Source organism: Neovison vison, chromosome 5 (genome assembly GCF_020171115.1).
Source record: "Neovison vison isolate M4711 chromosome 5, ASM_NN_V1, whole genome shotgun sequence".
Lineage (NCBI taxonomy): Eukaryota > Metazoa > Chordata > Mammalia > Carnivora > Mustelidae > Neogale > Neogale vison.
Window position 1 is genome coordinate 27,438,937 of NC_058095.1, and position 13,974 is coordinate 27,452,910.

General features: G+C 38.5%; 1 protein-coding gene across 1 annotated transcript in view; it reads right to left on the reverse strand.

Annotated features, from left to right (window-relative positions):
- The window catches only part of EFCAB5 (EF-hand calcium binding domain 5), a 175,546-nt gene that overhangs the window by 75,580 nt on the left and 85,992 nt on the right, over positions 1-13,974 (reverse strand). Inside the window, exons 9-11 of the mRNA XM_044248235.1 lie at positions 12,961-13,009; positions 9,376-9,446; positions 2,809-2,964 (exon numbers count right to left, since the gene is read on the reverse strand). Coding sequence (XP_044104170.1) covers positions 2,809-2,964; positions 9,376-9,446; positions 12,961-13,009 — 276 coding nt within the window. The remainder of the gene's footprint in view (positions 1-2,808; positions 2,965-9,375; positions 9,447-12,960; positions 13,010-13,974) is intronic.

The window sequence follows — 13,974 nt, forward strand, 5'->3', positions numbered from 1 at the left end:
GGGAGATTCAAATTAAAACCACATTGAGATATCACCTTACACCAGTTAGAATGGCCAAAATTAACAAAACAGGAAACAACATGTGTTGGAGAGGATGTGGAGAAAGGGGAACCTTCTTACACTGTTGGTGGGAATGCAAGTTGGTGCAGCCTCTTTGGAGAACAGTGTGGAGATTCCTCAAGAAATTAAAAATAGAGCTTCCCTATGACCCTGCAATTGCACTCCTGGGTATTTACCCCAAAGACACAGATGTCGTGAAAAGAAGGGCCATCTGTACCCCAATGTTTATAGCAGCAATGGCCAGTCGCCAAACTATGGAAAGAACCAAGATGCCCTTCAACGGATGAATGGATAAGGAAGATGTGGTCCATATACACTATGGAGTATTATGCCTCCATCAGAAAGGATGAATACCCAACTTTTGTAGCAATATGGACGGGACTGGAAGAGATTATGCTGAGTGAAATAAGTCAAGCAGAGAGAGTCAATTATCATATGGTTTCACTTATTTGTGGAGCATAACAAATAGCATGGAGGACAAGGGGCGTTAGAGAGGAGTAGGGAATTTGGGTAAATTGGAAGGGGAGGTGAACCATGAGAGACTATGGACTCTGAAAAACAATCTGAGGGGTTTGAAGTGGCCGGGGGTGGGGTGGGAGGTTGGAGTACCAGGTGGTGGGTATTATAGAGGGCACGTCTTGCATGGAGCACTGGGTGTGGTGAAAAAATAATGAATACTGTTTTTCTGAAAATAAAAAAAAAATAGAATAGATCAATGAAACCAGGAGCTCGTTCTTTGAAGAAATTGATAAACCCCTAGCCAGACTTGCCAAAAAGAGAAAGGACCCAAATAAATAAAGTCACAAATGAGAGAGGAGAACTAACAACTAACACCACAGAAATACAAGGAATCCTAAGAGATTATTATGAAAAACTATATGCCAACAAACTGGACAATTTAGAAAAAATGGATAAATTCCTAGAAACATATATTACCAGAAACATATTACCAGAACTGAAATAGGGAGAAATAGAAAACTTGAACAGACTGATAACCAGCAAAGAAACTGAATCAGTAATCAAAAAATATCCCCCAAACCAAAAAGTCCAAGGCTAGATAGCTTCACAGGGGAATTCTACCAAACATTTTAAGAAGAGTCAATACCTATTCTTCTCAAACTATTCAAAAAAAGAAGGAAGGAAGGGAGGGAGGGAGGTAGGGAGGGAGAGAGAGAGAGAGAGAGAGAGGAAGAAAAGAAGGAAGGAAAGAACGAACGAATGAATGAAAGAAGGAAAGAAAAGGAAAACAAATCCATTCTGAGGCCAGCATTGCCCTGATAACAAAACCAGATTAAAACGCCACTAAAAAAAGAGAACTACAGGCCAATATCTCTGATGAAAATGGATGCAAAAATTTTCAATGAAATACTAGCAAACTGAATCCAACAGTACCTTACCTTAAAAAAATCATTCACCATTCAAGTGGGACTTATTCCTGGACTGCAAGGGCGCTTCAATATCTGTACTTCCTCTCCCAGTTTACATTTATCTCACATACAATGTCAATAGAGTATTTAGTTATGTTTCCCTTTTCACGTTCACTGCTAGGAAGCTTAGATTCAAACTTGTTGATGACTCAGAACAAATATTTAGTTATTATATTTGGGGCTTCATTTAGTATCCTCTCATTTTTTTCTTCTCTCATCCTGCTTTTTATCTATCTATATTCCTTTGTTGCATTTTATCTAATGAATAAGCATCCTTAAATCTTTTCTGGAACTTGGGGATACAGATAAATATTAAGTTCATAAAAATGTATTTTTTTTAAAGATTTTATTTATTTGCCAGAGAAAGAGAGAGAGAGAACAATCAGGGGGAGCAGCAGACAGAGGGAGAGGGAAAAGTAGGCTCCCTGCTGAGTAAGGACCCTGATGGGGTACTTGATCCCAGAACCCTGGGATCATGACCTGAGCCAAAAGCAGATGCTTAACTGACTGAGCCACCCAGGCACCCCACAAATATATTACAATAAAGCTTGTATCTATTTTTACAAATCCATTTGGTATCCTGGCTTACTTGTACCCTTCCAAATACCATTCTTAGAAATACTTTTAGTTATCAACTTTTCTTGTTTTAAGTAGCAGTATAAGAAAATGTGGTAATCTTCCTATTCCCAACACCTCTTTTCTGTAGGAAGTCACCAGCAAAGAAAGTAAGGAAAAACAGTCTTAAGTGCCCATTCATGAATGGGAAAGAGATTTAGAGACAAGATGTGCATTGTAAAATACAGTGAAATGGTGAGATGTAGTCTATAGGCTAGTACCACTCTGTGACAAAGAAAGGTATAGAAACTGAGAATAGTATCTAGACAATTTTATAACAACTTGAGAAAGTAGCTGATAATAAATCAGATTTGAATCTGATAATCAAAAAATGTGGACTGGGGCACCTGGGTGGTTCAGTTGAGAGTCTGACTTTGGCTCAGGTCATGATCTCAGGGTTCTGGGACTGAGTCTGTGCCCAACTACGCAATCAGTGGAAAGTCTGCTTATCCCCTCTCCCTCTACCCCACCCTCCCCGTTTGTGGTCTCTCTGTCTCTCTCTCAAATAAATAAATGAAATCTTTAAAAAAATGTGGATTATATTTGGCATGTGCATTTTTCCCCCTAGCAGTCCCATCTTCATTGAGTCTCAGTCCACACTGGATTAGCAATTAAAAACCGCATCATCATACCAAACTACAACCTAAAAACTGGTCCTTCACAAAAAAATAGTTTGAGAAGCACTGCTTTAAGGTTCTTATCTTACCTTCCCATGGTCACAATCCAGGAAGAGTTGAGCAAACATTTGCCTCCGCATGTCCATTTTTATGACCTCCCGGAATTCATCTGCACAATGACAAAGGTGCTTAAGGAGTTTCTCAAACATTTCACTTTTAAAGTCTGCAATGTGTGAAGAGAGGTACTGCACAGAAAAAGAGGATAAATGAGTTGATTTAAAATAGGCTCTTTACTTGGATTTTTCCAAGGATTCAGTCAATGTACATCAAATTATTGGCTACAATTTTTTCCATATCATTTGCTTGTCACATAGATAAAAGCATTTTCATGTTAGTACTACTCTACAGCTGTGCTGCAGAGAGAGGTGACCAATACAATCCCCAAAACCACACACCAGTAAGGCTATTTTTGGAGCAACTCACCTCTGGATCACATCAGCATTATATAGGGCAGACTTTTCACCTCACAGTATGAACTCCCAGCAGTTATAAAACGTTGCCTGTACATTAATAGTTCTAAAAATTGAATATAGTTTTCTTTTTGATGTATGGCATATAAGACCATGCTTTTTCAAAGACTAGCTATGTTTAATGATTGGAGTATAAGAAATGGGGATTGTGGGTGGTGTGGTGCATGAACAATGAATTCTGGAACACTGAAAAGAAATTTAAAAAAAAACAAAATTTTTTTAGAAAAAGGAAAAGAAATATAAATTTGGGTGCCCTACTCTAGACCAACTGAATCAGAAATTCTGGAGTGGGACTGAGAATCTGTTTTTTTCTAAAAAGCCCTCTGGAAGCAAAATACACTTCTAGCTCTTAACCAGGCTCCTTCCAGTCACAAGTGTGCAGAGTCAGAACAGAAAAAATATGAGATGTCATGTGATCAGAACTGTTGCCCCCAGGATTCTTGGAGAAGGGAAATAATCTTTCTTTTTCCCTCTTAAGGAAGAGATGGCAGGGGAGGGGAGTGGGGTGGTGTGCAGAGACAAACCACAAGAGACTCTTAATCTCACAAAACAAACTGAGTGTTGCAAGGAGGTATGGCGGGGGAGGGACAGGATGTCTGGGTGATGGACATTGGGGAGGGTATGTGTTATGGTGAGTGCTGTGAAATGTGTAAGCCTGTTGATTCACAGACCTGTACCCCTGGGGCAAATAATACATTATATGTTAATTTCAAAAAAAAAGAGACCCCAGCATATTTCCACTGTTATTCTTTCCTTATATCCCAACACTCAGAACTCTTGAGACGTTAGCTAGTGGGGGCACGTGGTTGTGGAAACCATGTATGGAAATTCAAGTGGGCTCCAGCCAAGGGGACAGGCAGACTTGGGTCTTCTTCCTCCAACTTTTATACATGGTAACTAGAAATAAATCCACCCTGGAGTCAATAAATAAATAAATAAAACTCTGAGTTATTCTTATGTTCACTAAATGTTGAGAACCACTGAAATAGATGACATGGGACAGCTGTTCTTAATTGTTCCAGAATCCTAAAATCCTGTTTAATCCTTAATACATGAATTAAGCTTTTGGGAATTGACCACAAGGCCATTTGAGTTTTCTGGTTGTGGTAATCCTATTAAACCAAGGATTAGTTTAACTGTTTCTCCAAGAGACACTTCAACGTTCTGGATTTAGAGCCTATGGGTTTTCTGAATGAATGTGTTCTCTAAACGTGGGCGATAGGACATAAAGACTACCAGTTGCCAACTAACTACAGATCAAATTCCAAATAGAACAGTAACAGAAGTTTGCTGGTGTCTCTTGTAAAAACAAAGAAAGTGAAAATATAGGGCCTTTGTGTTTTCCTATCCTCCCATGGTATAAATCAATTAATATCCACCAATCCTGAAATTATTGCTTAGATTAATTTAAGAATATAATGAACTATGAATATCCTTCCACTTAATAACTATGCGAACTGCTAACCATTTGAATTGTACTTAATCAAGCTATCTCTGTGTGCTGGGTCCCATTGTGATGAATTCTGGGCTGTTCCTTTCTGACTTGAAAACCAAAATTTTGAGAATATAGTAAATTGCACACCTAACAGTCTGGTATTTACTGTTAAGTTTTACAACTCTGGGCCATTGGAATTCACACTTATTTAATTGTAGACATACTTGAGAGTTAATGAAGCAGGTAATATAAAAGCAATAGAAAGAAACTGTATTTGGAAATTAACTACTTTAGGTATTAACTTCCAAACTGCATTGGTAAGTCCTGATAGTAATAACATTTTCAGAAATACCCACAAACAAGACTATAGAATATTGAAATACACAGATTATACTGGCTATCCATCATTGAAAAAGTGTGTTCATACAGTATTTGGTCAGAAAATTAGAAAAAGTGTGTTCATACAGCATTTGGTCAGAAAATTAGATAATTAGATTTCCAGTCTCAGGGAACTTGTAAAAATAATTAATGCTAATTATATACTCAACAAAGCATAAATATACTTTAAGTCTTTTTATTTTTAAAAGTCAGAACCATTTGCTTAACAAATGAATTGAACAAAGGCCTTACTCAATATCCAATAATAATAAAAGTGACAGATTGAAACACTGATTATTCCCCTGCTGGTGAAAGGTAGCTTAGGCAATGTTCTGGTTCTGGTTGGAGTTCACACGTGGAAGGTCTAACCCCTAGTACCCTAAAATGTGACTATATTTTGGGATAGGATCTTTGTCTTTTATTTTTTAAAGATTTTATTCATTTATTTGAGAGAGCGAGCAAGAGAGTGTGCATGAACAGGGAAGAGTGGCAGAGGCAGAGGGACAAGCAGACTCTCCGCTGAATAGGGAGCCTGACTTAGGGCTCCATCCTACACCCCAAGATCATAACTTGAGCCAAAGGCAGACACTTAACCGACTGAGCCACTCAGGTGCCCTTGAGATAAGATCTTTAAAGAGGTAATTAAATTAAAATGAGCTCATTAGGGTGGGTCATTAGCTAATACGACCAGTGTTCTAATAAGAAGGGGAAATTTGGACACAGACATGTGCAGAAGAAAGACCATGTGAAGGCACAGGGAAAAGATGACCACCTATAAGCCAAGGAGGGGGCCCTCAGAAGAAACCAACCCTGCCAATACCTTGTCTTCGACTTCTAGTCTCCAGACTGTGAAAAATCAAGTTCCTGAGCTTTAAGTCACCCAGGACCTTGTTGTGGTAGCCCTAGAAAACTGACAATTAGGATTTGCTGATCGGTAAATTCCTTTATGTATTTCTTATGGTTAAAGACCACCTATGAAGGCACACACCTTGGAGGATAGTTTACAATAGACCGTCCCATTTCCCTGGTTTAGAATTTGCTCATTTCACCCCAAGGCTTCCTCAGGCAGTGTTCACAGCATATTGCTGCTTCTACCTACACCTCCCCTAAAGTCATCATTCTTCCTTCTTTTGTCCTCCCCTGCCATAGCTCAAAGCACAAGAGAAACAAAATAAGCAGAACAAAACAGCAAAAATTACAAAATGCAAATCACAAATAACAGAGAGCCACTCGGATACATTCCATTTGGGGGAAAATGCACAGCTTGGGTTGAGCAGAATACATTACAGAAAAGCCACAATCTTTGAGTAATTTTGATGAAGCCTCTCTGCTTAAAATGTCAACTTTGAGCCACATCAGTTTGAAGGCCTCAGATTGTGTGACTGGTATAAAACAACTGAGCATGAGAGACTGATTATCTTTTTTTATTTTTTAAAGATTTTATTCATTTATTTGACAGAGAGAGATCACAGTAGGCAGAGAGGCAGGCAGAGAGAGAGGAGGAAGCAGGCTCCCCGCTGAGCAGAGAGCCCGATGCGGGACTCGATCCCAGGACCCCGAGATCACGACCCGAGCCGAAGGCAGCGGCCCAACCCACTGAGCCACCCAGGCGATTATCTTGAAGCCGACCAGTGTAGAGCAAGAACGGACTCAGTCCCAGAGAAGAGAATTCAGGCAGAGACATGGCCCTTATTAACCCCTGCACCGGTTCCCTAGTGTCACAGAATCCAAGTTAATATCTGAATCCCACTGAATAGTATTTCTAGTTTTTGCATATAATTATTCCTTTTTTTTTATTATTTGACAGAGAGAGGGAGCACATAGCAGAGGAAGAGGGAGAAGCAGACTCCCAGCTGAGTAAGGAGCCTGATGCGGGGACTTGATCCCAGGACCCTAGGATCATAACCTGAGCCAAAAGCAGACACTTAACCAATGGAGCCACCCAGGCTCCCCTGCATATGATTATTCTTAAGCCCTTAAATAATTCAGATGCAGACTTTAGACAGCTTGAAGCCCAGGCCTGCTGAAGGATGCTCCTGGGAAACTGACCCTCGTTCTACCCAGTCCCACAGTAAACAAGGTGTTAGATTGCTTTCACTTGCCCTGGTGAGCAGGTGGATGTGTGGCCTGCGTCTTCACGATGATCAGGTGGGGGATAAGATCAAAGCAAAACAAGTTCTTCAGTGAGAGTGGCCACCTGCCTCAGGCTGCCTGGGACTTTCCTAGTTTCAGCACTGAGAGTCCCATGTTCTAAGAAACCCCCAGGGTGCGGGCAAACCAGGATGGTTTGAAAATCTAAACCATTGATCCATGCCAATTGTCTAATTCCTGTGGAAAACTTTGGGGAACCTCTGTTTGGAAGCACGCTGTGTTGTGTCCTGCTTTGTATATAACAGGACATCTCTGTGAATATTAAATCCTTTGCCTTAAGAGAAACTTTACAGCCTATAACTGCGTGTGAGGCATCTTTCCATTACCATCCCATTGGACAACCACACATGGGACAAATAGTACAAAGTTCTTATTCTATGGTATGCATTCATCCATATCATTCATCATCTCAATCCACTTGTATTTATAGACTCACATGATAAAGACTTTTGTCTGTAATAGATAACTGGGAATGACGATGAACACAAATTACAATTTGAGTCAGGATTCTGGTGCCTAGAGTGAGAAGAACCAATAAGCAGGTTACGCTGCCCTAGAGAACAGTCCTTTAAAAGACTTCACTCTCATTCGAGAAAGCTATACTTTGTTACAACTTTGGAGGCAAGAGTTTGGGGAGTTAACCTTGAAATTACACCAAACGAGGAATATAACCCAGGCCAGAGCCATCTGATACTATCAACAGAAACAGCAGTATGACAACCTCTGGAGCTCCCAGAGGTAGGGAAAGATGATCTGCAATGATGAGAGATCACCCTCCCTCAGTTCCTCAGTCTGGAGTCTTTGGAATTTCTCCTCTGCTTGAGGCCATCTTTACCCTTCATTCTATAAACTCTGGCCATACTAAAAGTCTTGTATGTAGTTATCACTAGTGGTTTAGAGATAAGAACATTCCTTTCCCTGGTAGTGCATTGTGATGCCTTCTCCAGATAGCATTTTCCACACAGAAATAGTCACTTGTGTTAAGAATTCCATTTCAGGCACATTCAAACCACAGACCCCGGGGGCACCTGGGTGGCTCAGTTGGTTAAGTGTCCAACTGTTGATCTCAGGTCCGCTCTTTTTTTTTTTTTTTTAAGATTGATTGATTGATTGATTTGAGAGAGAGAGAGAGAAAGAGAATGCGCAAGCAGAGGGAAGGGCAGAGGGGGTGGGAAAAGCAGATTCCTCACCAAGCAGAGAGCCTGACACGGGGCTTGATCCTCGGACCCCAGATCATGACCCAAGCCGAAGTCAAGACACTTAGCAGACTGAGCCACCCAGCACCCCTCCGCTCAGGTCTTGAACTCAGGATTGTGTGTTCAAGCCCTGCATTGGGCTCCATGATGGGTGTGGAGCCTACTTTAAAAAAATAATACAAAAATAAGATAAACCACAGACCTCAGCCACTATATAAAATATAGCTTCTATTTGGAAAATGGGTTCCAAGTTCAAAACAACCTACAGAAACTTTTTTTTTTCCTTTGGAGAGGAGCACACAGCTATTTATTTGTGGGACTGTCATTTTAAAAATTATGGGCATTTTAACAATTCTAGGTAACTTATAAAACACGACTCTGGTACCATTAAATTGCTCCTTTTGCTTATCCTAATATAATCCTAAGACAAAAGTAATCCCATACTTTTTCAGATGAAATATTATGTAGATTTTGAAACCAAACTTCCTGAGTACAAATTTGTCCAGCTTCATTAATTATGACACCTTGTGCAAGTTACTTAACCAATTCGCACCTTAAGTGTCTTCATTTATAAAAATAAAAATAAGGATTACTGAGAGCATTACCTGAGTTAATATATGAATAGCTTAGGACAATACCTGGTCTAAAGGAAATCATATATAACTTTTAGGCTTCTTTATCTAAAATGCAATAGAAAAAGAAACTGGCTTTTCTTTATCTTAACTGAAGGTGTGAGTGAAAGTTTTTCTCACTTTCACATCATGAGTACCAATAATTGAAAGAAACTGTAAAATGCCTTTGATTATAAGATATACCCTAACTTCAGAAAAGTTAAAATAAAATAAAATAATATTTCATCTTAGAATAGAAATAAGCTAGTATGTTTTAACTTCATTCTAAGTTAATGTGTACGTAATGCCCATGCAAAATAATTTGATTTAAATAATGAATAATGTAACTTCTTACTTCTATAAATTCCATTTTGTTCAACCTTGGTTCCATTGAGTCAGCAAGATCCAATTTTTGGCAACATGCTTCTAATTATGGAATAAAAGTTATTTGCTGGTTAGTTTGGTTATAATACATTCTTATTTCATATTTGTCTTATAGCACTTTAGAAGAACATAAAATTATTTCTTAATTAACATCTTTCTTAATATACATCAATATTTATAATAAAGCAAATGATATGTAGTTGGGTAACATTCCAATTACTACACAATTATTACTTTTCCTGGCTTTTATTTGACCAAGCAACCCAAACCCTGAAATAGACAGGTCTACATTTTTAATGACCAGCTTGAGATAAAGCAAAAACAAATATGACATCAATAGTATAAAAAAGACTACAAGAACAACTGTGTTGGTTTGTGCTAGCATTTACAGAAGCAGGTCCTAAAGCACAATACTTCTACAAACTTTCTTTTTAAATATTTTGTCTTTAATGTTTGTTAAATGAACAATATACAAATATGTTCTTTTAGTAAAAGATGCAAATAGTACAAAAGCATAAGCGGCAAAAGTTGAATAGCTCCCTTTTACCCTGCTGCCCACCATCATTCTCACTTCCCCTTCCCCACTGCTGCCCCAGAAGGAACCACTGTCACCTATTTGTTGACATCCTTCCAGCAACATTTCTAGGTATTTTTTCTTATAACATACATTTTTTTTTGTTTTTCTACACATACATGTGAACATACTGATCCACAACTTTTTTTTCATCACTCACCTTGTAGATCTTTTCCTATAGGTCTGGGAGCTCAGCGGGAAGGGTTGCGATGGGAATATAGACATACTGATGAGTCATCAGCTCAAGTCATGGGTTTAAATAAGAACCCAGGTAGTGTGTATAATGTGTAAAATGATAGTAGATACAAAAAAAAACCCTGAAAACATCTAAGGTACAAATAAAAGAAGAACCAAGAAACAAAAAAGCTAAGAGACAATCAGTGATCGATGAAAAGTCAAGAGAGAATGGTATCACAAAAGCCAACAAAAAAAGGAGTTTCATAAATAACAGAGTGATAAATAATGGTAAATATGGCAATTAGTTCCAATAAAGATTTTTTTTTAAAGATTTTATTTATTTATTTGAGAGAGAGAGACAGTGAGAGAGAGCACGAGCGAGGAGAAGGTGAGAGAGCGAAGCAGACTCCCCATGGAGCTGGGAGCCTGATGCGGGACTCGATCCCGGGACTCCAGGATCACGCCCTGAGCCGAAGGCAGTCGTCCAACCAACTGAGCCACCCAGGCGTCCCACCAATAAAGATTTTTTTAAACCTCGTTTTGATGTGACAATTATGCAATCTTTATTGACCTTAACAAAAAACAAACACAAACTGTGTAAAAGTTCATGATGAAAGCACTGGCTTCCTCTCCTACTTCTAACCCCAAACCTTCCTGCCTGTCATGGGCTGGTACATATAAGATTCTTTACTCACTCTTAGTTTTTGTAACTGTTTATTATGAGATATCAGTTATTGTCATAAGAAGATTACATACACTTTAGTATAAGCTTATGCACTAGATGCTGTTAACCTCATCCCAGACCTCCCCCCAAGCTCTGGAAGATTATGCAAGCCACACTGGTTTCTAATGGTAACAGCTATTATTAAGTCTATGTATCTGTCCCCTGGCTGGACTTTGAGGAACCTAAGGAAAGGAAAGATGTGTTAGTCCTCTTTGCATCCTCTACCCCATCACAGTATCTGGAACCAGGTGAGGGTTTAATAAATGTTGAATGAATGAATGAATGAATGAATGGTATAGGAAATCTGAGGTATTATAGGAGGTGAGAGTAGAAAAAAAAATCACTGTCAACTAGAATGGTTTGGAATTTCTCTAATTTTTACCACAGTCTCAAATAGAGCTCTCTTCCCTCACTCCTCTGTACCTTCAGCAAAAAGTAAATAAATAAAAGAAGTTATCTCAAAGATTTTCTGAAAGAGGAGTCGAGATTGTGCTAACTATGAAGAATTCTAGATTTCGGATAGGCTGTGAACATGTGGGAGAAAGGTTTGTCAGCAAGGCCCAAATCATGTTTGGGGACCAATGATCAGGAAGATGGAAAGCATATTTTATTTTTTAAAAGTGAAAATAGATTTCTGACAATCTATTGTTATTGATGTAATGGTGGTCAAAAATCAACTGAAAAAAAATCATTTGATATAAATGATGTATAATCTCAGGACCTAAACTCTAGTGCTTTATTCTACAAGTCAGAATTTTTTTAAGTTTATTTATTTTTTAAATAATCTCTACACCCAATGTGGGGCTCCAACTCAAACTGCCAAGATCAAGAATCACATGCTTTTCCAACTGAACCAGCCAGATGCCCCTAAAGTCAGAATTTTTTGCTTAATCTCATATGAGGAAACAATTCTGGAAATAAAAGCATCAAAATCTGTGGTTCTCTGTAGTTGTAGTACTACCCTCCTCTACCCCCAGGGAGCATGGTGGAAATTTGTAGTTAATTTGTAGTTTGAGGTTTTGTTGGCACAGTGATGGGGGGTAAGGGTAGAGTCAGAAATCCCGAAATTCCTGAGGCACCTGGGGGTTCAGTTGGTTGAGCGTCTGACTTTTGATTTTGCTCAGGTGATCTTGGGGTCCCAGGATGAAGCCCTGTGTTGGGCTCTACACTCAGCGGGAAGTCTGCTTGAGGATTCTCTCCTGCCTCTGCCCCTACCCCTGTTCTTGCTTTCTCTCTCTCTCTCAAATAGGTGATAAATCTGCTTAGAATAAATTTGAGTCTAGAAACTATTTTACATATAAACACGAGTATATTTTTTATTGTTAGGTTTTCTAAGACTGTAACTACTATGGAAATTTGAGAGTAGATTGTACTTGCTTCCTTCTGAAACTTTTTCAAGAGTTGTCCACCATTTCAGAAAATTATATAATGGCAGATAATGTCGTAACTTGTGTCTGAACTCCAGCACGACACACCTGTGCCAGTCTGCATTTGTAGCTCTCCCGTTTATGGGGAATATATATATATATATATATACATATTTCATTTTGCCCTTACTTCAAAACGTCAAATACAAAGAAAATGGTCAATTGGATATAATTTTACTTTTCTTATGTCTAAACATTCATTATAAATAAGTACAAATGTCTGATACATTATGTCTTCTAGTGAGGTAATAACCAAACATTTATCTATTGAAATACAGTCCATATCAGTTTCTTATGTCTTTCCTTGTATTTTTCCTTTATATCACAGTTAGGACATTATACCTCTCTTTTTAAAATTCTGTGTATGTATGTAATATTTTCTAGGAACTTGATGGGATGATAAAGGGATAGTACAGATTATTTACAATAAAATGGAGCACTCGACTAAAAGGATCAAAAATCACTGATTGCTTTTCTGTTTTTCTACATCTCCATCTGGCAAGAGCAAAAGAAGCAAAGTACATGTATAAGAACTTTGAATAAAATAAATCTCAATATTCACTCTTCATCTTAATCCAGTATCTGTCCCCTCACCTCCCTCCATCCTTATAAAAGAGGGGAAAACAGAAATACTACAGAAATAGGCAAGTTTACCAAGATGGAAGTCTGGATTCTGAAAAAATTCATGAAGAACATTCTGAATCTGCAAATAAAAGAAAATAGACCATGTATTAAATCTCAATTGCTATATATTTAGTGTTTTACACTAAAAACCATCTAGTGGCTTTCTGTTTAAGTCTTGAGTAATCGTTCTAAGCCAGGGACAGAAATAGTTAACTATACAAATAGTTATATAACTATAGTTAAATTAACATTTACTTCATAGACTACTTCAAGGTAGAGCAAATGTTTTTTCCTATATATCTTCAATGATTCCCACTGAGAATATTCTTTGTGGGAAGTAGGATACTGAGAGTGATCTTATTTTGTCCTCTCCAAGGTCATTTCTAGCAACCCTCAGACACTGGGTATCTTTGGCAACCAGCTTGGCAATCCAAAGAATCCTCTATAATTCCTTGTTCTTCAGTTACTAAAAAACAAAATTCCTGAGTTCTTCTTGGTCCATTTTTAAAAAATAGATTTGAGGGGTCCCTGGCTAGCTCAGTTTGTAGAGCTTGCAACTCAATCTCCATGTCGTGAGTACAAGCTCCACCCTGGGGATAGAGCTTACTTTAAAAATGGTAGACTTGGTGTGCCTGGGTGGCTCCATGGGTTAAAGCCTCTGCCTCCACTCGTGATCCCAGGGCCCTGGGATCGAGCCCCATACTGTGCTCTCTGCTTGGCGGGGAACCTACTTCCCCATATCTGTCTCTCTGCCTGCCTCTCTGCCTGCTTCTGATCTCTGTCTGTCAAATAAATAAAAATCTTTAAAAAATTTAAAAATTAAAACAAAAAACTTTTAAAGGTAGACTTGATTTTTTAGAGTAGCTTTAGGTTCACAGAAAAACTAAGCAGAAAGTACAGTGAGTTTCCATATAATCCCTGCCCCCCCACCACCACCACGTACACAGCTTCCCCACTATCAGTGTTCCCTACCACAGTGGTACATTCATTACAATCAATGAACCTCCATGAAACATCATCGCCCAAATTCCATAGTTTATGTTA